Consider the following 24,034-nt stretch of genomic DNA (forward strand, 5'->3'; position numbering starts at 1 on the left):
ATATGGCAGGCAGCAGTACACACAGCTCTCTGGAGCCAGGGTGAGCAAAAAGAATCCCGTCCTTCAAATATTGGTGATCTGTGCTTTGAGTGCTGCTTCTGATCACAGCAGTGCAAAGAAACAAAGTAACATAGCCAATACTATGGTAACTCCCCTCATAGTTGCAAGCCCTCCTGCTCTGGCTGAAGGGACTTCCAAGGTATTTAAAGGGCCAGTAGCATCCCCTTCCCCCTTTCATTTTTCTCTTTTTCTCCTTCTGGGAGCCTCCAGAACATTAAAGACTACGACATTCAAAAAAACCATATCTACAGCTAAAATTATAAAATGACCCTGCATGCCTAGGGAAAGGCACAGGCTCACAAAAGATCTAATAACACATCAAGACCTCAGGCTGATCTGTGGCACAGAAATAGCCTACAACCGTCAAAAAACAAAAACAAAACAAAACCCAGCAAACCCCGGAGAAGGGGAGAATCTGATTTCAAAATTACCACATTATACATTTAAATATCCAGTTTTCAAAAGCAACAACAAATGAATCACAAAGCATACAAAGAAACAGGAAAGTATGGCTCATTCAATGGGAAAGAAATAAACAGAAACACTTTCTGAAAAAGACCCAGTTTGCCCCACACCACAATTCGCCTGCGCCTTCTCCTTGGTGCATGGCTGAGATTCAAAACCGTTAGTCTTAAAGGACCTGGCCGAGCTGCCCTCGCTATTCTGTGAGGGCTACCTGAATAGCATGGGTTGAGATCCCCAGTCCAGGAAGGAGAGATTGGGGTGACACCATTTTCCCACCATCACCAACATGGTTGGACTTCAGAGAGCAGTGAAGTGGCCCCCAGTGGAGGTGGGACCCACTTACCCCAAACCCTGCTCCCTCCATGCCTGACAACTGCTTATTTACTGGAGCAAGACTTACTGACCCAATACGTAGCCAGCCTCTCCTCCAGACCAGCACAATCACCACCCCCAGGCACCAACAGACAATTCTTTTTTTCTTTCTTTCCTCCTCCTTCTGTTTTTCTTTTGGAATCAGGCTCATAGTTTCTGATTTTTTTTTGTCATTTCTTATTATATATATATTTTTTTCTTTGAATCAGGCTTTTTTATTCTATTCTTTTCCCTTCTTTTCTCTTTCTTTTTTTTCTTATTCTTTTCTTTTTTTTTTTTTCCTTATTCTTTTCTTTCCTTTTTTTTTCCTTTCTCTTTCCTTGGAATCAGCGTTATAGTTTTTTTATTCTATATTTGGTTTTCTTTTCTCTCCTTTCATTTTTCTTTTTCTAGGATCAGGCTCCCCCCCACCTTTTTTCCCCCCAGAGTTACTTCAACAGACAAATCAAAGTGCACCTAGTTAAAGGTCCAAACACTCCACCACGGCAAGCAAGGAAGAGCTCTGCAGAGGACTGACAAGTGGGAAAGAGCAGCCAAAACACAACAGCAGAGTGCACACAGCATACACCAGAAACACTTCTAGGACTGTCAGGCCCTGTCCCAGGCCCTTTTTAATACAGTAGTACTCTCAGGTGCAGAACACATAACAAGCTTTTAAAACACTCAAAAGACAGAAACTTAGCCAAAATGACAAGTTGAGGAATTCTCCCCAAAATAAAGGTCAAGAAGAAATCACAACCAGAGACTTGCTCAAAAAAAGATATAAACAATGTATCTGAACAAGAATTTAGAGTAACAGTCATAAGACTAATAGCTGGACTTGAAAAAATCATAGAAGACAGCAAAGAAACTCTTGCTGCAGAGATCAAAGACCCCAAGAACTAGTCAGGATAAATTAAAAAATGAAAAAAAAAATGCCAAGCAAAATAAACTAGATACAGTGACAGCAAGGATTGAAGAAGCAGAGGAAAGAATAGATGAAATAGAAGATAAAATTATGGAAAATGATGAAGCTGAAAAAAAGAGGGAAAGGAAATTACTAGATCACGAGGGGAGAATTAGAGAACTAAGTGATTCTGTGAAATGAAACAATATCCACATCATAGGAGTCCCAGAAGAAGAAGAGTGAGAAAAAGGGGCAGAAGGTTTATTTGAACAAATTATAGCTGACAACTTTCCTAATCTGGGGAAGGAAACATGCATCCAAGTCCAAGAGGCACAGAGAACTCACTTCAAAATCAACAAAAACAGGTCAACACCATGACATACCATAGTGAAACTTGCAAAATACAAAGGTAAAGAGAGAATTCTGAAAGCAGCTAAGGACAAAAGGTCCTTAACCTACAAGGGTAGACACATAAGGGTAGTAGCAAACCTGTCCACTGAAACTTGGCAGGCCTGAAGGGAGTGTCATGAAACATTCAATGTGCTGAATAGGAAAAATATGCGGCCAAGAATCCTTTATCCAGCAAGGCTGGGATTCAGAATAGAAGGAGAGATAAAGACTTCCCCAGACAAACAAAAACTTAAGGAGTTTGTGACCACTAAACCAGCCCTGCAAGAAACTCTAAGAGGGACTCTAAGTGGAAAACAGCAAAGACTGCAAAGGACCAGAAAACATCACCAGAAACACAAAATCTATAGATAACAAACACAATGGCACTAAATTCATATCTTTCAATAATCATTCTGAATGTAAATAGACTAAGTGCCCCAATCAAGACATAGGGTATTGGAATAGACTTAAAAAAAAAAAAAAAAAAAAAAGACCATTTATATGCTGCCTGTAAGAGACTCATTTTAGGGGTGCCTGGGTGGCTCAGTTGGTTAAGCGTCCAACCCTTGATTTTGGCCCAGGTCATGATCTCACAGTTCATGGGTTTGAGCCCCACATTGGGCTTTGCACTGATAGTACGGAGCCTGCTTGGGATTCTCTCTCTCTCTGCCCCTACCCCACTCTCTCTCTCTGTCTCTCAAAATAAATAAATATAACTTAAAATATATTTTTTAAAAAAGAGACTCATTTAGACCTAAAGATATCTGCATATTGAAAGCCCGTAAAAGGTACAAAAATATCAAGATCATACCATGCATATTTTCAGATCATGACACTATGAAACTTGAAATTGACCATGAGAAAAAAGTTGGAAAGCCCTCAAATACATGGAGGTTAAAGAACATTCTACTAAAGAATGAATGGGTTAGCCAGGAAATTAAGGAAAAAATTTAAAAATATGCGGAAAAAAATGAAAATAAAAACATGACAGTTCAAACCCTTTGGGATGCAGCAAAGGCAGTCCTAAGAGGAAAATACATTGTAATTCAGGCCTATCTGAAGAAGCATGAAAGCTCCCAAATACACAACTTAAACTTACACCTAAAGGGGCTAGAAAAGCAAGAAAAGCAATGGCAAATAAAGCCTAAAGCCAGCAGAAGAAGGGAAATAATAAAGATTAGAGCAGAAACAAACAACATAAAATAAAAAAAAAAAAAACACAACAGTAGAACAGTTCAATGAAACTAAGGACTGTTTTTTTGAAAGAATAAACCCCTATCCAGACTTCTCAAAAAGAAAAGAGAGAGGACCCAAATTGATAAAATCACAAATGAAAGAGGAGAGATCACAACCAACACCACAGAAATGAAAAAGCCCTGGTGGGGGCTATTATAAAGAGCTTTAAAACAATTGTCTTAAAGATGCTAAAAGAACAAAGAAAAATGTGAATAAAGCAAAGAAAAAATGTATATACAAATTGGAAATACCAATAAATAGATAGAAAACCAAAAAAGAAACTAAAATGAAATTATGGAGCTGAAAAATTCAATAACTGGAATGAAAAGTTCACTATAAGAATTCAAAGGCATATTTGAGCAGGCAGAAGAAAGAATTAATGAACTTGAAGATAGGACAATGGAAACTATAAGGCTGAGGAAGGTAAAAAAAAAAATTAAAGGGAAAAAAAAAAAAGCCTGTGGGACCTGTGGGATACCATCAAGCAGATTAACATATCCACTTTGTAGGAGTCCCAGAAAAAAAGAGAAAGGGGAACATATAATATTTGGGTAAAATAATGGGTGAAAACTTCCCAAATTAGATGAAAGACAAAGGGGCACCTGGGTGGCTCAGTTCGTTAACAATCCTACTTCAATTCAGGTCATGATCTTATGGTTCTTGAGTTCGAACCCCATGTTGGGCTCTGTGTGCTGACAGCTCAGAGCCTGGAGCCTGCTTCAGATTCTGTGTCTCCCTCTCTTTCTGCCCCTCCCCCCCCCACTTGCACTCGTTTTCTCTCTCTCTCTCTCAAAAATATTTTGAAAAATTAAAAATAAAATAAAGACATAAATATAAACATCCAAGAAGCTCAGTGAACTTTCAAAAGCCAAACACAAAGAGAAACTCTTAAGACTATCAAGAGATTTCTCATCAGAAACTTAGGAGGCCAGAGGCAGTAGGTCAATATAGATGCCATATGAACTATCTTCTCAGACAACAGGACAAACTTAGAAAATCAATAAGTGAAACTGGAAAATTCACAAATTTGTGGAAATTAAACAACACATTTTTAACCACTAATGGAACAAAGAAGAAATCACAAGGGAAATTAGAAAATATTTAGAGACAAATGAAAATAAAAACACAACACCCCAAAGCTTATGGAATGTGATAAAAGCAGTACTAAGGGAGACATTTATAGCTATGATTTCTCTTTTTTTGTAAAGCTCAAAACAACAACCTAACTTTACAACTTAAGGAAGACAAATTTTAACATCCTTTCATGATATAAATACTGAAAAGGCTAGGAATAGAAGGAAACTACTCAACATAATAAAAGCCATATATGAAAACCAACAGTAAACACCATATTCAAAGGTAAAAGACTGAAAGCTTTTACTCTAAGATTAAAAACAAGGGAAAGATGTTCAATTTTACCAATTCTGTTCAATATAGTAATATAAGTTCCAGCCAGAGAAATTAGGCAAGGAAAATAAATAAAAGGCATTTAAATTTGAAAGGAGAAAATAAAATTATTTCTATTTGCAGATGATAATGTTATATGTAGAAAACCCTAGAAATTCTACAAAAGTAAAAGATTGTTAGAATCAATAAATGAAGTCAGAAAATCAACAGTATATAAAGTTGACACACAGAAATCAGTTGCACCTCTGTACATTCACCGTGAACAATCTGAAAAGGAAATTATGAAAAGAATTCCATTTACAATAGCATCAAAAAGGATAAAATCCTTAGGAGTTGACTAAGGAAGTAAGAGACACGATGAAAACTACAAAACATTGTCAAAAGAAATAAAAGAAGATATAAATATATGGAAAGATATTCTATGTTCATGGATTAGAAGACTTAATGTTGTTAAGATGTCCATACACAAAGTGATCTACAGATTCAATGCAATCCTTATAAAATCTCAATTACATTAAAAAAAATAGAAAAGCCTATGTTAAAATTTATAAGGAATCTCAAGGGATTCTAAATGGCCAAAACAATGTTGAAAAAAAAAAAAAAGAACAAAGTTGGAAGATGCACTCTTCCTGATTTCAAACCTTACTACAAAGGTGCAGTAATCAAAACATTGTGGTACTGGCACAAAGACAGACATTTAGACCAATGGAACAGAATAGAGAGCCAGCCCAGAAATAAACTTTCATGTAAAGAGCCAAATGATTTTTGGTAAGGGTGCCAAGACCACTCAATGGAAAGGACAGTCTTTTCAATAGTGCAAGGAAAAATAAATATCTGATGCAAAAGAATGAAGTTAGACCTTTACTTAAGGTTAATAAACTTTACTTAATTTACAAAAATTAACTTAAAATGGACCAAAGACCGAAATGTAAGATCTAAAATTACAAAACGTTTAAAAGAAAATATAGGAAGCCATTGGATTTAGCAATGATTTCTTAACACTATACTTAACACTACTGAACAGTTAAAAATGGTTAAGACAACAAATGTTATGTTTTTTACCACACTAAATAAAAAAAGACAATGCAGGTAAAGTATAAGAAAAAAATTGACTAGAAGCATGAGAACAGATACAGAATAAAAAAGTGTGTGCTAAATATTTTCTTGCTTGCTCCCACATGCATTCCTCAGTCTTTCCTCTATTCTGAATATACCCCTGCTAGCAATATTTTTCAGGCTTCTTTGCCAGTCACTTCTGGCTAGGTTTAGCCAATGAGAGACATGGTAGAAAACTGTAAGGAAGAAGGGAAAGAAAGCCAGGGCCTTTCTGCTACAGGTAGCATTTCCAGCAGACTCCTGAGTCTTCTCTTTGATCCCAGCCCCAAAACATAAACCTCCCTTTGTGACACCACCTCCCACAGGCGGTGCCTGCCTTGGTTCTAGCTCCTGACAGGTAAACCCACTTTCTTGGAGCTAGTAATCCCATCTTCTCCTGATTTCCAGTGGCTTAAAGGCTATAGTGGCTATTGGATGCTGCTAATCTCGGGTTTGCCTTACTATCCACTGTTTGACTTCATTTTTTTCTCCCCATTTAACTCATTCCCTACCTTATACTCATCTTGACTAAAATAGAGTCGTTTCTGTTTTTTCAACTGAATCCTAACTAATACAATCTCTTATTATAGACACTTCTAAACCAAATCCATATAGAGAGACCATAAATCCCCATAAGTTGCACCATTTAACGTTCAGATCTTTTAAATAAGGGCTACATGTTTATTTCTATGTTTTGCCCCTCTTTAAGTGTTTTATATACTTATATATGTAATATATCCCATATATATGAAATATATACACATACACATACTAGGAACTTATCATATATGTCAAGTACTATAGTTTTCTTTAGTTAAGATTCTAACAATCTGAGAGGCCTACTGTAATTACCTACCATGTGGATATTCCAGGAAACAGATTTTGAGATGGAGACTGGCATTCAGAAAGTTTTTTGGAGAGTGCCAGGATCAAACCTGGGAAGTAAAGAAATCAATGCAGTCACAACAAAGACCTCAACCACTGCCATGGGGACTCTAGAGATGGCCATGTCCATTCAGAATTGTCACATGTTGATATGAAGGCTTATTAACTTATTAAGCCTACATTTACCAGCCATTGGCCACAGATGGGTAACTCCTCCCAGAATGGGGCATAATGTTGGGTAAGGCAGTTGTCCCTCCTCAGCCTAGAGGACTTATCAGAAGCATTCTCAGTGGAGAGTCCTCTCAGATGAAAGAGTGTTTCAGTCCTGAAGAGGGAACACCACAACACCACTTTGAGCCACTCAGTCACTTGTTTTATATAATACATTTTGAAAGCATCTGCATCTTCTGCCCCCCAAAACTTACAAGGGAAAGATTAGTAAGAAGAACTAGTTTTGTGCTGCAGCTGTTCAGGGGCTACAAATGATACTCACCATCTCCCTCCTCCACTAGCCACTCACCCTAAGCTTCCTCTCATTCTCAACTAGCATCTCTACTGCTCTTGGTAGCTGATCTAGTAGAGCAACCTAGAACCTGGTTACCATGCCCTTTTCAGGCCATGATTCTTACACTTGTCAATTTAACAGCAAAATGGAGCAAGGAAATACCAAGAGTCACTCAAATGTTCACCTAGATGCCAAATATATTCCTCCCTGCTCCCACTGTGTAGCAGCAGCTGGACCTCTAATGCCATAGTTCTGCAAGGCCCAATAGGAGGGGCCACTTGCACTCTAGTCTTGACCTGCTGCAGAGCCCTTTCCTGTTTCCTACACCAACTCATGACCAAGATTACATAGCTATTGAGTACTAACCTTTCTGAGCCTGTTTCCTCACCTGAAAAAATTAAGAGAATTACAGTACATATATTACTGGGTTGCTGTGAAGATTAAATGATTTCTTATATATAAAGCATATAAATATTGCCTGGCACAAAATAAACTCTATATGAGTAAATTTTAGTTTTTATATTAATTTACATATTTTCAATGATCTACAATAAAGGGATACAAGTATATATAATATGCTTAGAAAACCCAGGGGTTCTCTAAATTTATTTTAATAAGAACTTTATCGTTTGCTATTGTAACTTTAAGTACATTGCCTTGGCTTGTTTTAACAGAAGTTCAAGATCCCCCAAGTCATATTTGAGGATAAAAGCTGAGCCTGAACATATGTGAGAGTTAACATCCAGGTAAGTGAACTTTGACCAAGAGAGCCTAGGATCCAATGGATAAATCTCCCCTTCCACTCCTCACATAGACACTTACAGGCGCATGTTACTTGGCTCTTCGGAGGGTTCCTGGTAGGATCAAGCCTCAGCTGCTCACAAAAGTGATCAGCTCAAGAACTCACCACTGAACTGGCTTTCCCTCTTTCCCTGTTCAACTTTTCCTAGTGTCCTCTCTTGTTTCTTAAGATCACATCCCAACATCAACTACCTGCAAGATCTTCCAGGCTGTCTTTTGGAGAAACTTAGGCCAAGACAAAAATTAACAGAGGTAGCCCAACAAGGCAAATGCTTCTGGACCTGGATCACTCTGTAGTCACTCCATTGTTGGTTGATGACCCCAGTATGCTTTCACTGGTGATAGATCTGAAGCACAGTTGGAAGAGAAGCACTGGCTACATGAGAAGCAGTAGCATTTAAATAGCACGGCACAATTTTAAGTATAAGAATTGCGGGGCTGTCTGGTTCTCAAAACTGACTTCAGACATCTTGAAAAAATAAAATGACAGGCTCAGATTACCCAGCTATAACTCAAGATATGCTGTGAATCCAGGGCAGTGCTTAATAATTATTTCAGTAGCCATGGGGCAAACAGTGCTAAAAATCAGGCCCATGATTTATATAATAGTAGCAGAGCCACAATGAATATGAGCATAATCTTCAAGGTTGTCAAAGTGAAACTCAGAAACCTGGGATGGGAACATTTGGTAGAAAAGCCAGAGAAGTTCAAATTCCCAGATGTCCTTGAACACTTACAGCCCTGTCTCTTGCTAGAACAAAGAAATCTCGCTTTGCCTGCATGACTTGCAAAGCTCTTACTTGCAGAAGGTGCCCCAAAAGACTGCTTGTCCTCCTTAAGATCCACGCATGCCTCCCCTCTTTGAACTTGAGATCAGTAACTGGTGACATCACAGCACTGCCTGAGCAGAGGTATACAACACTTAAGCCAGAAGAAACTAGCTTCCACATCCAGAGAATTCCAAGGCCTGGGCTAACATTATGACCAAGGACTAAAGAAACACATGGAAGTGGATCTTGAAAGTGTTATATCTGAGAGACCTAAGGAAGACTGCATAAGGAACAATTTATTGGCACGGTGGCACTCTACTGTGATTCAAGATCTAAGTCTTAGCAAGAAGTCCTGGAGGCAGTCAAAACCTGCTGCTGGCATGATTCCTTGAAATTTGATGTGGCAGGTTGTGTTCCTTGGGAAGCATATTCTGAAATAGGGATTAATGTGCAATTAGTTGAAAACTCTGAGGATGGGATGGCACTTCAGAGGTGCTGAGGTGGACTAAGACTGAACCTTAATAATACTCATTAACTTCCCAGGCACTGGATGTAGGCTGTCCCCAGGAAGGGGTCATTTGGGGCTCACAATGCTGGTATAGAAAATTCATCATAGGGGCGCCTGGGTGGCTCAGTCAGTTGGGCGGCCGACTTCGACTCAGGTCATGATCTCATGGATTGTGGGTTTGAGCCCCGCATCAGGCTCTGTGCTGACAGCTGGGAGCCTGGAGCCTAGTTTGGATTCTGTGGCTCCCTCTCTCTCTCTCCTCCTCCCCCACTCACACTGTCTCTCTCTCAAAAATAAATAAACATTAAAAAAAAAAAGATACATCATATTAACATGAGAAGGTAGGGTTGCTGCTACACAATGGGAGGCAGGAATGAGCATATCTAGAATCCAAGGGATTCATGGGGCAGCTCTTGGTTCTTTCATGTGTAGGGATGACTGGGCAAACTCCATAAACATGCCCAACAAGCCCAAAACATCTCATTGGGATGAAGGTCTGGATTACCAAACCTTAGAAAAGCAATCTAGACCCAATGGTGTGCTGGTGCAAAGCTGAGTAAAATCTGCAAGAGAGAAGGTGACAAATACTAATCATAGCCTCTGAGTCAGTTGCAACAATGGACTGTACCTTGTTCTCCTACTCCATATTTTGTTGAGATGAGTGCGTCGTGTCAGACTCCTCTTGTGCTCTGCCTCACATCCTCTCAGCTCATTCCTTACCCACACCACAGCTTGGCAACCAATGTCAGACAAGTTTAACAGCACTTTACCTTTTGCTTTCTGCACCGCCCCATTTATCCACTATTATATTGGATTCAGCACAACAGATGCACAAACATAGGAAAAAGAATGAACACCCTTTTCTCATGGGAGCCCATAAATACTCTCCTCTCCCATCCCTCATGAAGACAATTTTGAGGTACATTCTAGTCAGCTCCCAAAGAGTCAATAGCAAGGTTACGCCCCAGTTGCCCACAGAGGTGCTCAGCTCAAAATTGTACCCTTGACTTGGTTTTCCCTATTCCATTATTCCTACCCTACTCTTTGCTGGGATCACTTCTCCAAATAAATGATCCGTATGCAAGCTGGTCTTGGTGTCTGCTTTTTGAATCATTTCATTTCTTACACCTATTTTACCAAGAAGGGTACATTTTGATCAAGTTCACGTGGTGGAATGCAAAGACACTTGGTGAGTGTCTTGATTGCACTATTTTAGGAGTATCTGCTTAATAAGCCAGTGTCTCAACACCTGGTCCCTTCAAGATACACTTCAAGTGGCTCTACTTTTGGAGTACTTCCTAAAGGCTGGCCAACAGCAAGGCCTCTAAAGAGAGAGGGTTCTTGGGGTCAGTGACAGGCTTGTATTGGATCCTGGGTAAAAAGGACCAATTCGTAGGTACTGAGCTTTTAGCCTAGAGATTTGTCAATGTTCGCAATCTGTTCCAGGAGAATCTGCCATTATCTTCCCTAAGCCCTTGTTAAACTGGATAGCTCAGTTTGTTTCATGCTCTTCAAGAACAATCTGGTCTCAATCACACCGTGTCTTAACATCAATTTTCTACTGAATATCCCCAAACATAGTTTCAAAATTACTAATTATTTCACTGTGTGCCCTTTCCCTCCCCCCTTCCAAGATTCTAAGATTTTAGATACCTTTACTATGACTAAAATACATTGATATTTTCTGTGTCATAATGGAACTTAGACAGGGAACCTGTCCAACTTTATATCCCCAAAGCAGCTTGTTCATAGTAGATACTTGAATATTTATTGAATGAGTTTACTCTGGGTCTTGAGAGGTCCACCTATTAATTAAGAGTGGTTTATGTCAGTAACTGGGCAGATCTGATGACTGTAGATCAGGATGGGCTAGCTCATGCTGCAATAACAAAACTTCAGTTTGTGAAGACATTGAGATTTGGCAGTTCTCACTCAACCTACATGCTCTGTGCATGGCGGCAGGGGAGCTCTGCTCATCAAAGTCACTCAAGGATCTAGGATGGGAAGGTGGATCTCAACTCAGGCTTCCACCTTATCACCAAGGCAAGAGAAGGGAATATGGCAAATTGCACACTGGGTCTTAAAGCTTCACTCAGAAGTGACACATGTCCCTCTCTGCTCAGATTTCTTCAGCCAAAGCAAGTCATAAATATAGCTAACTTCCAAATCTATTCTAAACAAAGTATTGTTTAAGCAGTTCATCAGAGAAAAAAAATGTAGCATAAATTTGTAATTTTTTGCCTGAATTACCTTGGCTTCCTACTTCAACTTTCCAAGAGATACACTCACCTAAAAGCAGACACATACTGCACAGATAAAGAGTAAAAAACCAAGACAAAGGTATGCAGTTGCAAAATGGCCATTTATTGCCTACAGGGGAAGGAAAGGGAGGGAGAGAAGAGGAAGTACACAGGTGCAAGGAAACAAGCATATATTTAGCCCTATACATCATGTGTGAGCAGTACCCAATCTCCAAAATGGAAAAAAGTATTTTGTCATCTGACATAGTAGTTAAGGTTCTTAAGCACCTCCCTTCTGAGCTGCCACAAGATTTAAAAGGCAGGACTGCTTTGTTTAATCAATGTTCACATTAACGAAAAAATACTACCACCCAACTGTGTCCTTATACACGCACATTTGTACAGTGTCTATTGTGGAAAAACATCTCAGCTGAGCAGTTTGGTCAAGTTTCAGACCTCATCAACTGTTTAACTGTAATAAATAGAAAAATAAAGCAGCTGGTGATTTTGTCAGAGAGAATGTGTTCAATAAGAAAGAACCACTTTCTCAAGGATGACAGAGTGTTAAATGATTAGAACACCACAGAACCAGTCTATTAAACATTAAACACTACTAGCTACAATTACATGGCACTTCATTAAATCTTCGAAAGAAAGAAAGAAAGAAAGAAGAAAAGAAAAAGAAAAAGAAAAAGAAAAAAAAGAACAAAGAAAAGAAAAAAGAAAGATCTTAGATTTTAAACTGATTATTGGAACACAGTAACAAATTGATTTAGTGCTTGGCATTTTCTTAGGACAAAAGCAAAGTAAATATACAACCTAAAACAGGAGAATTTGTTTTGGGACATCAATAGAAACTACTATGTATTCAGGGGAAAAATTACCAAAATATCTTGCTCAGTTTTAAACTCAAGTGCTTTTCTTTCCAACCATTAAATTTGCTACAAAAACACTTTATAGGCCACATAATTACTCAAATTTATGCAAAATAATAAATTAGTTTAATGCCAAATAATGAGAATAAATAAATCCTTCCCTATTCAAATGGTAAATTGAGTTGAAGAGTAGATCGTCTTGTGGACAATTAGTTGGCACTTGTTTTATGGTTGAAAGAAATCACAAAAGAAGATATAAATTAACCTATAGTGAATATGACCAACACCCTGGCCTTTCCGAAAGAGAAGGTACAAACATGCTTTCTCTTTAAAAAAAAAAAAAAAAAATCTCCCTCCATACCACCCCATCCAGAGGTAAAAAAGCCAAATTTGAAACGTTCATCCTCCTCAACATATTCCAAGTACTCCAATGAACTCTATTCCTCAACTTCTCCTAGATGAAAGAATTGCTTGCATTTGGACAACTGTACGAATGCCCATAGTGCACTTCTCAGTGCTGCTGGTGTTTAAGAAATTTGCCACTCACAACACTGAACAATTCCAGATCCAGTGTGCAGTAATACAGCCATCCAAACTCCCCCCCCCAAAAAAAAGTTGGCAGAGCACCGCTCAGGAATTTCATAGGTAAGGGAATATATTTTTAGCAAGTTAAGCACAGAGAAAGAACAGTACAGCTTCTTAATACATACACACCCAGACGACTGCATCACTTATTGTATCAACACTGAAACAAGTAGCAGGAAACTAAGCCTGTTAAGAAGCAAAGCCATTGTTTGACACATCAACGCTGAGCCAATTGTGTGAGTTTTAAGATAACTAATTCAACAAATGTGGTACATATAACCACTGACAGTTTGAAAGGAAATACAGTCATAGGTCAGTAACTAGAAATTAACACAAAACTGAAATGAGCAAGAAAGGACCACTTCTAAAAGTTACCATGATTCTTATGCCTTTAGAATTAAAAGTGACACACATACAAGTAGGGAAATTATCTAAATCTGGGGAGATTATAAGAAAAATAACTACTAATAGGTGCCAAACTATGCCTTCTCAAAGTTTCTGAAAGCTGAATGTACCAAGCTACTATGCCAAAAGAGTCATATCACTTGGCATTTACATACCTTTTTCAAAATATGATTTATTTCTGATAACACAATTTCTAATTTCAGTACAATGCTACTGAATTTATAGTAAGTGCCATAAAAAATGAACATTTAATAGGCAGAAATGTCCTTATTTCATATGCTTTGAAAGTAAAATCTATTTTACTTAAAAACATTCCATTACTTCAATGTCATAATATACATCGAATAAAACCTCAACATGCCTGTTTTCCTTTGGTTCCAAGAATAACCCAAACAAACCTACGCCAAAAGAAATTACTAAGTAGGTTAACAAAGCTTGCTTTTCCTAGTATCTCCCTATTTCTTGCCGTAGGACTTATGTAATTCAACAGAGAACCTTACATAAAGAAGGTATTTGGTTAAAACAAGAAATATGCATGCTCTCCCTTACCACCTTCCTGAAAAAAACTTTTTTTCTTTTCGTGGCTCGTATTCAGAACACCCTGCAGTGTAAGTGCTTCCTTTTTTCTTCTTACCCTTAAACTTTAAGATGACGCTTATACAACAGAGATATCCAAATCGTTCTGTAAAATGAAAGATGCTTTTGGCATCCTGTTCTTAAACAGATTACAACTTTGGTAAATAAGCCAGGTTAAAGGTGTACTAATTTACTTGGATTTGAAATTGATGATCATGATGCCATAAAAAAATTAAAATCACTCAAAGCAATCGTAACTACAAAAGTTCTCTCAGTCTACAAATTGAAAACTTTATTTGAAGTTCCTGGCTTAGAAAAATACTCTGATTTTCCTAATTTGTCTACCTAGAATTCTCACAGTTCTATAAACATGATACAATTCAGAAGGAAAAGATTAAGCAAATCTACATATTAGAAAGTTGATTTTTGTTTAAAGGGGAGGACAGGTAGGAGAGAAAGAGAATACCTTATAAATGTGAGAATTCACATTTCTGTCAAAAAGTATATTTGAATGCTATTTTTAAAACGTGCCATAAAGTCATTGCCTGCTATATAACCATTATTCTATGGCCTGCCAAATGTATCAGAAATTGATTATGTTTTCTGTGGCCAAAGCTACTGATCAGTCAGTGCATTTTACAAAGCTATTAAAATCTCTCAGAATAGAAGACTTAGAAACAAGTAAGTACTGTAAGTACTGGGACACAGCCAATTCGCTAGAAAATCTAGCCCTATATTAGGAATGAAAACAATATGCCTCTGATTCCATCAAAGAACACATTTAACCTATTTTGTCTTGTGCTATTCTACTTCTTGCTATTTGATTTGAAAGTATAGATGGCATTTGTGATTTTTAGAAACTCTTGGGAATACAAATGCAAACTTAATTTTTCACCCACTTAATAGATAATTAGAAGATACAATTTTTAAATGGAACATAGTTATGTTTGCCCATGTTCCAGTTCTAATGTGCCACATCCTCAATTCTAATACAACCCACCGTAGAATCAAGTGATATGAGCCTTAGATATCTTTCAACTTTCTCCCATCTCTGTGATTCAATACATAACTGTAACATACCAAATAAGAGGGACAAAGAAGAACGAAGCTTTATACTTCTGCAAACTATAACACTAAAACACAGTGGCTTCTTTAATACATTCACACAGGATGCTTATTAGTAAAATTAAATATCTGCCTATGAATATTGAAAAGTAATTTGAAAAGAAAGAGCTTGGAACAAGGCAAATGGGAGGAAGGGGGGGGAAGCTGGTCTCAGAACCCATTGTGCCATTACCTGACTTTAACATGTGATATTCAAACGAACGTTCACACGCCTTACATCAAAGAAATGAAACAAAAATATTCAGCTACGTTGTACAAAATTTTTTTTACATAAAACATCATAAATCTCGAACAGATTTACTATATCTGAATTCTAAAAAGTTGCCTATAGAATGGTGCTGGGATTCTGTTCTCTGCTTGCTTTTAGGCAGTGCTGTTGCTTAAAAGTTGACACCAGGCACAATATTTTAAAACAAAGTCAACAAGCAAGGAGCAGTAAGTGGATTTGAGCCTTTCTCAGATGTCAGTCCTGAGGATGCTGCAATATTCCCCATCGAAATGTGTAAAGCTATGAGGCGGATACTGATGCCTGAGAGAGTGGGTGACTTGACATGCACTTGTAGGACTGTTGTAATAGCAAACAGTGCAGTTTTCCCTTCCTCAAACACTGTTTCAATAAATTTAAAGAACACTCCAGTTCTTACACAAAGATCAGAAATCATATTTAACAGTTAAAAAAAAAACACAACACATTATCACAACCTAAAAATGCCCAAATTTTCTCTTAACTTCACATAAAATATGCAGCAGCCCCATGGCATAAAGCTTATTAAACTTATTCTGAGAACTAGAAAGTATATAAGCATAAATATTTTACTTTCATTGAATATATACCCTATGTCATTCACCTCTTCCTTTTGGCTTCTCACTGCCAAAGTTCCAAATGGCATGCGTTTTAACAAGACAATACTGAGGAGAGCAGCATTTCTGATCATCTGAATTGGCAGCTCAAAACAGATACCACTCCTTTTACAAAGGGAACAAAGGGTGAAAGTGTGTGAAATCTGGGCAGTGGGCTAAAGGGAAACCGTGCACATGAAATTTGGGTTACCATGCCCCAAGTGTGTGTGCCACCCAAAACATAACACAATTACCTACTTCAACAGAGCTACTACCAACATTTACTAAAACCACATTAAAAATACACAGGATAATGAATGGTTTGAAAGAGTGCATTTGGAAGCAGAGAGAACCCAATTACACACCTTCCTGCAACAGAGTGCCTCGATCATACACAAAATAAACTTAAGCTGTTTACAATGTTTCCCAATTTTTTTTTATTTTTTCCCTCTACATTTAACTATTAAAAAAGTTTTTTTTTATTAATAAATGGGCTCCTCTGTGGTTCATATACAATCATAAGTGAACTTTAAATTCCATTTTATACAAACATCTCAAAAAATATCGGGAGTGAAGTATGGTAGGAAATATTGCTCACATTGCTAATTAACATGCGTATATGAAAGGAGGAAAATGTTTTGTTAGTGCATATACCTCCAGAGCAGAAAATCCACCCAAAACAAAAGATTTAAAATAAAACATACAGTAGCTGATTACAAAAAAAGGTAATGTCCACAAAATTAAGTTTTTCATGCTATTCTACTTTCCAGTACTATGGTTCAGGTAATCAATTTGCATGGCTAGATGTTGAATGTTTGAGGTATATAAGAAGGGATACCTGCACATTGAGGAAAATCTGTCACCTTAAGGGTTGTTTCTTTGTTTCTGTTTGTTTATTCTGGTACTTTACCATTTTTAAAAGAATATTTTATTTACATCAAACTTCACTCAACTACAATTACATTCCAATTATAAAAGATGACAAACAACGCCTCTATCACTAGGCACTTTTAAAAGGGAGTTTAGGCTTTACAGAACCCTTCTGATGCGATCCCATATACGACATTACATCATCCCACCACCCTCGTCCCACTAAAATTACCCTTCAGGGGAAATATTATATAGCCTGATTAATTTACTATGGAAGAAATTAGTATAAAATGACCAAAGGAAATGCATCATTTAAGACTAATAAAACAGCCTACGATGTCAGGTTTGAAAGAGGAGACAAATTGTATATATTTAAAACTAATTAAATAATTTAAATTTGACCTGTACTTTATATATTAGTGAGACACAAATATAGGCTATTTTCTTTTAAAATTTCATTCACATAATGGAAAATTTCTTGTTTATTAAAAATATCACATTTTGAGACTAGAAACAGTAAAGTGCATGAAAAGTTTAAAATATAAATTTCAGAAAACTCTTATAGCAGCAAAAAAGCAGAATAAAGAAAAACTTAAAAACACAGACACAACCTTTTCCTGTTACTGTGCCATAATTAACATCAAGTAGCCAACCAATTTTTTCCCCCAGAAAACGGTTATTACGTTCACTGCCTCTTGAGTCACAGATTTTCAACTGGCCCCTCCTGGGCAAAAAAAGGATTCCAAAGTTTCTAAAGAGCATCAACAGTTGGGAATAAACCAGTAGCTTCTTAATTCAACCCTGACAGACAACAGAAACAAAGATTAAAAGCATATAATGGCCATTTGGCAACTAGAGTCAGGAAAAATGATCTGAGGTTTTCAACTACTCCCTGTTCTCTCTCCCTCCAAAATCTTTTCCACCTCAAAAAGCCAAAACCAGCAGACACTTGCCCTACTTTGGGAAACACATGAAATATTTGTATCACTTTTCCCTTTTAAAACTTTGATCAGGGTTTCATTCAGCAGTTGTTCTGGTTTTTTTTGTTTGTTTGTTTTTTAACATTTGACTATAACTGCAAAAATCGTACAGATCATATAATATCTGTTTCTTTAGCACAACCAGGCAGAAAAAGGTGGATGGGAATAATTAAAAATACTGGACACTAATTTTGTGGGCATCCTAAATGTAAAAAAATTCTATTTTCAAGATGTGTGGCAGTAGAAATTACCCACTGTTCCCCAATAAATAAACTGGAGAGAAAGGCTTAAAATTAATACTTCTAATGAGGTTACAACTAATAGAGGAACAAAATACAGAGTGATTCTTCAAAACAAAACAAAAAAATAACCAGCACTTGCCCAACTGTCATGTACTGTTAAATACTTGATTTTGAAAGCATATTGTGCAACCACCTTTAATTTCTCAATTTTTCTTATTATGGTTAAAGGCTAGATCATCGTTTATGTACAGATCTAGCAAATTTAAGTGCTTTGTTAATGTGCAAAAGACTTGGGGAGTCAAAAACCAGTTTGTTATAATGGAAAACAGAAATCCAAGAAATTTTTCCTGCAAGGCATGCCATCATTCAGTTTAAAATGTTGTATTTATAGTTCTTTTTAATTGCCTTTTATAAAAATGGTTGATTTGAAACCATTCAAAGGAAAGTATTTGTTTTGGAAAAACAAATACACTTGTTGGGCCTTGAATTGGTGATTTATTAATTACAAATGCTGACTCTAAGATAATATGAAAAAGGTCCAATTTAAAAACATGTTAAATTAAAAATTTGGAAAGTAATACTTTGGTTCCAGCCCTAGTGCCAAATGATACCAATATGCACAAAAATGTACAAAATCTTAGAGCAAACACATAATGAAAGGAACCTGAAGAAGCAGCTTAAGGATGGCCATACTTCACTCCTACATACTTTGATTTACAACTGTACAGGTCCATAGCAACAGATCCCCCCGTCTTTGCGGGGCAGTACTCCACTACCTCCGATTAGGCAAGTGAACACCATTGACAAGAGGCAGAAGTGGAGGGTGGAGTTCAAGTTGTGTTAACAGTGAGAAGTGGTCTGAAGGGATGTGAGGGTGTGGACACCCAGTGATGTTGTTCTCAACCAGCCATTGAGGATCTAAAGGCCCCAGGACACCAAGCACGTTCATATGAGTCTTGGAATAGAAAATGTAGTCAATCACGCCCTGGAAAGAGATTGGGGATTGAGAAAAAAGAAAAAAATATGCTTAGAAAAAAAAGAGTAACTCAAGATATATAAAAAACAATCCATAATTTGTAAAAGCCAAATACCTGAGTAACTTGTACTTGTAGTACCTGTTGTCTTGACAATGGGGTCATGTAAGGCTCAAATCTTCAGTGGGTAGGACATGAAATAAAGACGGCTAAATAGGGAAATACAGGGCCCTACTGGAGTCATAAAGCCTTGCATTTGTGCATAAGTGGTAAGCAAACTGAGAAGCTAAACACACCAAATTATGTCTAGGCATCTTTAAAAATGTCTTGCTTAGGTTAGTGAAATTAAATCCATCAGTATAAACATTATGGGAACCACACTAAATCATTTACAATAAGTTGTTTTAATATAAATGCATAATGAAAAGGTAGGACTCAAATTAATTCTTTTAATGTTAATTGGCATTATTTTCCATTATCTACACATCGAGATATCCAAACACACAAAGCCATGGTAAATCATGTTTTCAGATTTGTCAGTTCTAGTTCAGCTTTCCCAGATATGCTACGTACTTACAAAATACTACCTACAGTTAACGTTTCTAATGTGTTCTTTAGAATACTCATTTTCACAACTATAAATATACTGTAAATTTTGGATTCCTTAGCAAAAAATATTCAGCAGGGCCCTATATATTTGTATCAGTTTTGTCTCTGAGAACTAGATGATTTATTTGGTTTGTCTGATCATTAAGCTTTAAAACTGAAGTGCTTTTTATTGCCCCAGGCTGTGGAGACAAGACAGTAAAGTCAAATTTCTTCCTATACACATCAAGAGAGCCTGAGCCCAAGTATGAAGAAATATTTCCAGATCTGGAAGTATCTACTTACAAATGCTATACATAATGAGTTCCAGCAATATTTTAAATGGTCATCACAGTGAAATGGGCTACTTAAGAAAAAAAAGAAGAAAGAAAGAAAAAACTTTTGGTGAAAAAAATTTATTATGAAATTTGGAAATAATTACCTCAGGTTGATTTTGACATGACCATGACCAAATTAAGGAGATAGTTTTTTTGAGGAAGAGGGCTTTGCTGAACATTTACAAACCTTAACCTTGCCACAAATTAAGGTACCTACTTGAATCCAAGGATTTTCTGCCATTAACACTCCAAGTCGAATAGTTAAGAAATTATGTGAGTACAAGGTATTATCCTTTCACTTTGGCTAATGCCTAATTTTGCAGTGGCATTTTAGGAAAAAGGTTAACAAGGGTCAGGGTAGATTTACTAGCATTTATGAGACCATCCTTTCCTTCAACTATAAACTAAACAAAACACAAATGAAATATTCTGTCACTTATGTTCCATAAACCTCCCACATCACTTTATTAGAGTGTCATTATGCACATCAGCTGCTAGACTTGCAGAATCCTTTGCAAACATAGGCCCTAAGAAAGATGTTAAACACTCCAGAAAGTCAGATGCATTTAATTGGAGGTATCACTTGCACCTATTTTCTTAGTTTGAAACATCCAGAGGAAAAGCTCTTATCAAAACCCTTATTAGCAAGATCATATCTACAAACTCACCCAAATATTTGTACATATGTATGCACATTTACACGTTGTTATATCTACAAAGTAGGTTACTAAACTAATGATTTTTAATCTTTTTTTGACTCAAACTTGTTTTTAAAAAAGGCTACCATGTGGGAAAACAGTCTGTATTAGGAAAAACTATAGTAAGTCTATAAAACTATATTTGGAAAAAAAGTAAAAATGATGAAAATAATTTATGAGCTAGCATTATGCTAAGTATTGTCTTATAAAAGAGAAAATCGTATATTATAAATTTCATAATGTAACAGAGAAAGACTTCAGACTTACTACTTGACAAAATATGAAAATTGTCCTTCCTCTTTTCATTAACTGGTTCAGGCACACCCTTAGATTGATGGGGAAAGAGCAGCAGCAGTAGAAAGTCTGAATTAAGCTGTTAATTCAATGAATCTGGTGTTATGGTCTGAATGTTTCTGTTCCCCCCAAATTCACAAAAATCCTAACTCCTAACGTGATGGCAGTAAGAGGTACAAACTTTAGGGAGGTAATTAGGTCATGAAGGTGGTACTCTCATGAATGGGATTAGTTGCTCTATAAAAAGAGACCCCAGAGAGAGCTCTTTCAGCCTCTCTGTCACGTGAGGATATAAGAAAACAGCTGTCTGCAACCTGGAAGAGGGCCCTCATCTGAACCCAACCATGCCAGTACCCTGATCTTACACGTCCAGTCTAAGTCACACAGTCTGTGGTGCGTATTGTTAGCTATCACTAAGACACCTGTTCTACAAGTAATTTTCCTAACTGCTTACCCACCCTTTGGTATGTTCCAAGTAAGTTCTAGATTAAATGAATCTGAGTTCTAAATATCACTTTTCTATACTTCTAACTTCATCAAGGACCAAGAAAGTAAACAAATGCTAAGCCAAGTAAAAAATAATGATAATAACAACAATCCACTGATGGGATGACAGAATACTGTATTTGTATCTGTATGTAATACTAATTACATAACATTTTTATATTTGATATTACCTATTTTTACTGACTGCCTTTAATACTGGGATGGTATAAAATGCTTTGTATAAAATTGAAACATTCATTGTTACTTGGATAAAAGCTTCATTCTCTGTTAGGAATGCCCTTACAGTTTGTTCTCTGGTCATCCTATCCCACCCCCTCATCCCATCCATTGATCTAGCCAACCAGCCACAATATTTATCTTCCCATACATGCCTGTCTCTCAGAGATTTATAACTGTCCTTCCATCTCATCCTATCCTACATATTCAAACATCAAACACTCTGAGTAATGTACCTTTGGTTCTTTACCTGTACGTCTTTGGACAGTGCAAATGGTTCAATAAGATTTTTTTTTTAATTTTTTTTTAACGTTTATTTATTTTTGAGACAGAGAGAGACAGAGCATGAACGGGGGAGGGTCAGAGAGAGAGGGAGACACAAATCTGAAACAGGCTCCAGGCTCTGAGCGGTCAGCACAGAGCCCAACGCGGGCTCGAACTCACGGACCGCGAGATCGTGACCTGAGCCGAAGTTGGACGCTTAACCGACTGAGCCACCCAGGCGCCCCAATAAGATTTTTGATACAATTATTAAAAACGTAAAATCTTTTGAAGAAATATCAACAAAGGATTTTAAAACAATTCAGAAGATTAAGAAAGATGGCTTAGTTTAATAACCCAAATTTTCACTTTGTGGACAAGGAAAAAATAACTTCTATCAAAGCCTAGATGACTTAGAAATGATTTGGTCTTTTTAACCACACACTTGCCAAAACAAGCTGTAGAATTATTAAACAGTTATTTTAGGGAACTTTAATTTAGGTTTTCTGGCTTGTGCTGGCAGAGATGTATCATATATCAATACAGTCAAAAAGATGACAATTAACTTATAACAAATTGTGTATCATTAAATCTAGAGGTTTCCTTTAAGCTTATGGAAGACCAGCGGAGTGCTATAGTAGGCTAGTTCCCGCTTTCTTAGTGCTTCATCTCAATTCTGAATTCAATGGTATTATTGGGGAGCTTGAAATCTACCATAGTGGGAATACTTATACCACAGAAATCAACAAACACCACAAGTTAGGGCTTCTAATTTACAGAAATCTGGTTATTAAATATCTACAAGCACATTACTGCATATGAGTGATTTGAACAAAAGCAACTATCGCTAGAGATAGTATTATCTGCTCTAACATAAAAATACTAAGATTAGATTCACTTTCTTCTAAGCAATTTTTGTCTCCATGATTACAAAAGCTGACTAATACCATCAGCACACAAATTTCCTTTCTTCTTCCTACTATTTGTTCCTTAGAAAGGGGCTAACAAGCACTGAAAATATAAAAAAAAGTTATTGGAGGTGTGAAGAGCCCATTTTGAAAATTTCCTTTGGTATTTTTATTATATTCCCTCTAGGCTTCTTATACCAAACGACTTTCTAAAATCTGCATTTTTTTCAGGATAGTATAAGATTTTGGTATAGATGGCCTGAAATGCCAAAAAGTCAAACAATAAAACAGCTACAGGCAGTGATCAGATAAATTGGCAAAGGGAAAGTAAACCTGATTACAGAAAACCACTACAATCAATCGTTTTCTAAAGAACAATTTGTCTTGTACAATGGGCCCTCTAAATTTTTTTTTCTTATTCTGCAAAGGTATCTTTCTTTTGTTCTCCTGACTGGGAATGTAATAATTTGACTACATGGATATATATCAGACCCTAAGTACAACCCTCTGTAACCTCATCTTCCAAAGAAACTTGGAAAATTTAAAGGTAACCAAGACATCGAAGGAATGTACTAAGAAATTTTTAAGAGAATATTATATATTCATTCAAGATGAACTTAACTAATCAGGATGCTTAATATTTAGATTCTTACTGAAATTTAAGGATGGTATAGACAGGTGAAGATTAACGATATTAAAAAATATAATGTGCTTTGGGGCGCCTGAGTGGCTCAGTCGGTTAAGCATCTGACTTCAGCTCAGAGGTCATGACCTCATGGGCCATGAGTTCAAGCACATCCGGCTTTGTGCTGACAGCTCAGAGCCTGGAGCCTGCTTCGGATTCTGTGTCTCCGTCTCTCTCTGCCCCTCCCCTGCTCTCAAACAAACATAAAAAAATTTTTTTTTTTAAACAAAGTGCTTTTAACGGTGCCTGGCACAAATTGAGCATTTTGCAAGTTTTTGCTATTTATCAATATTACTTGAAATTTGAAAAAATCAGGGTTCAAAAAATTCTCAAGTCAGCAATAACAAAAAAAAAAAAATAACAAACCTCCTTACATTTAGGGACAAAGTTAGCCAAGACAGAGAATATAAAAACTCCTGAATATTATACAATTAGGCATATAATAATATA

The 24,034-nt window shown here is 36.8% G+C and overlaps 1 protein-coding gene across 3 annotated transcripts in view; it reads right to left on the reverse strand.

The window, feature by feature from the left end:
• Positions 1 to 11,723: 11,723 nt before the first annotated feature.
• Positions 11,724 to 24,034, reverse strand: part of CNOT6L (CCR4-NOT transcription complex subunit 6 like) — a 120,249-nt gene continuing 107,938 nt past the window's right edge. For 2 of the 3 annotated variants that reach the window (XM_047091873.1, XM_047091872.1), the window contains exon 12: positions 11,724 to 19,103. In XM_047091873.1, the coding sequence (XP_046947829.1) occupies positions 18,891 to 19,103 (213 nt within the window). In that variant the 3' untranslated portion in view covers positions 11,724 to 18,890. Of the gene's footprint in view, positions 19,104 to 20,980; positions 21,087 to 24,034 lie in introns of all 3 variants that reach the window. The other variant, XM_047091874.1, reaches the window with a different exon arrangement.

This window comes from Lynx rufus, unplaced genomic scaffold (genome assembly GCF_022079265.1).
Source record: "Lynx rufus isolate CCGP_SWC_20201006 ecotype Redwood Valley unplaced genomic scaffold, mLynRuf1.p SCAF_3, whole genome shotgun sequence".
Lineage (NCBI taxonomy): Eukaryota > Metazoa > Chordata > Mammalia > Carnivora > Felidae > Lynx > Lynx rufus.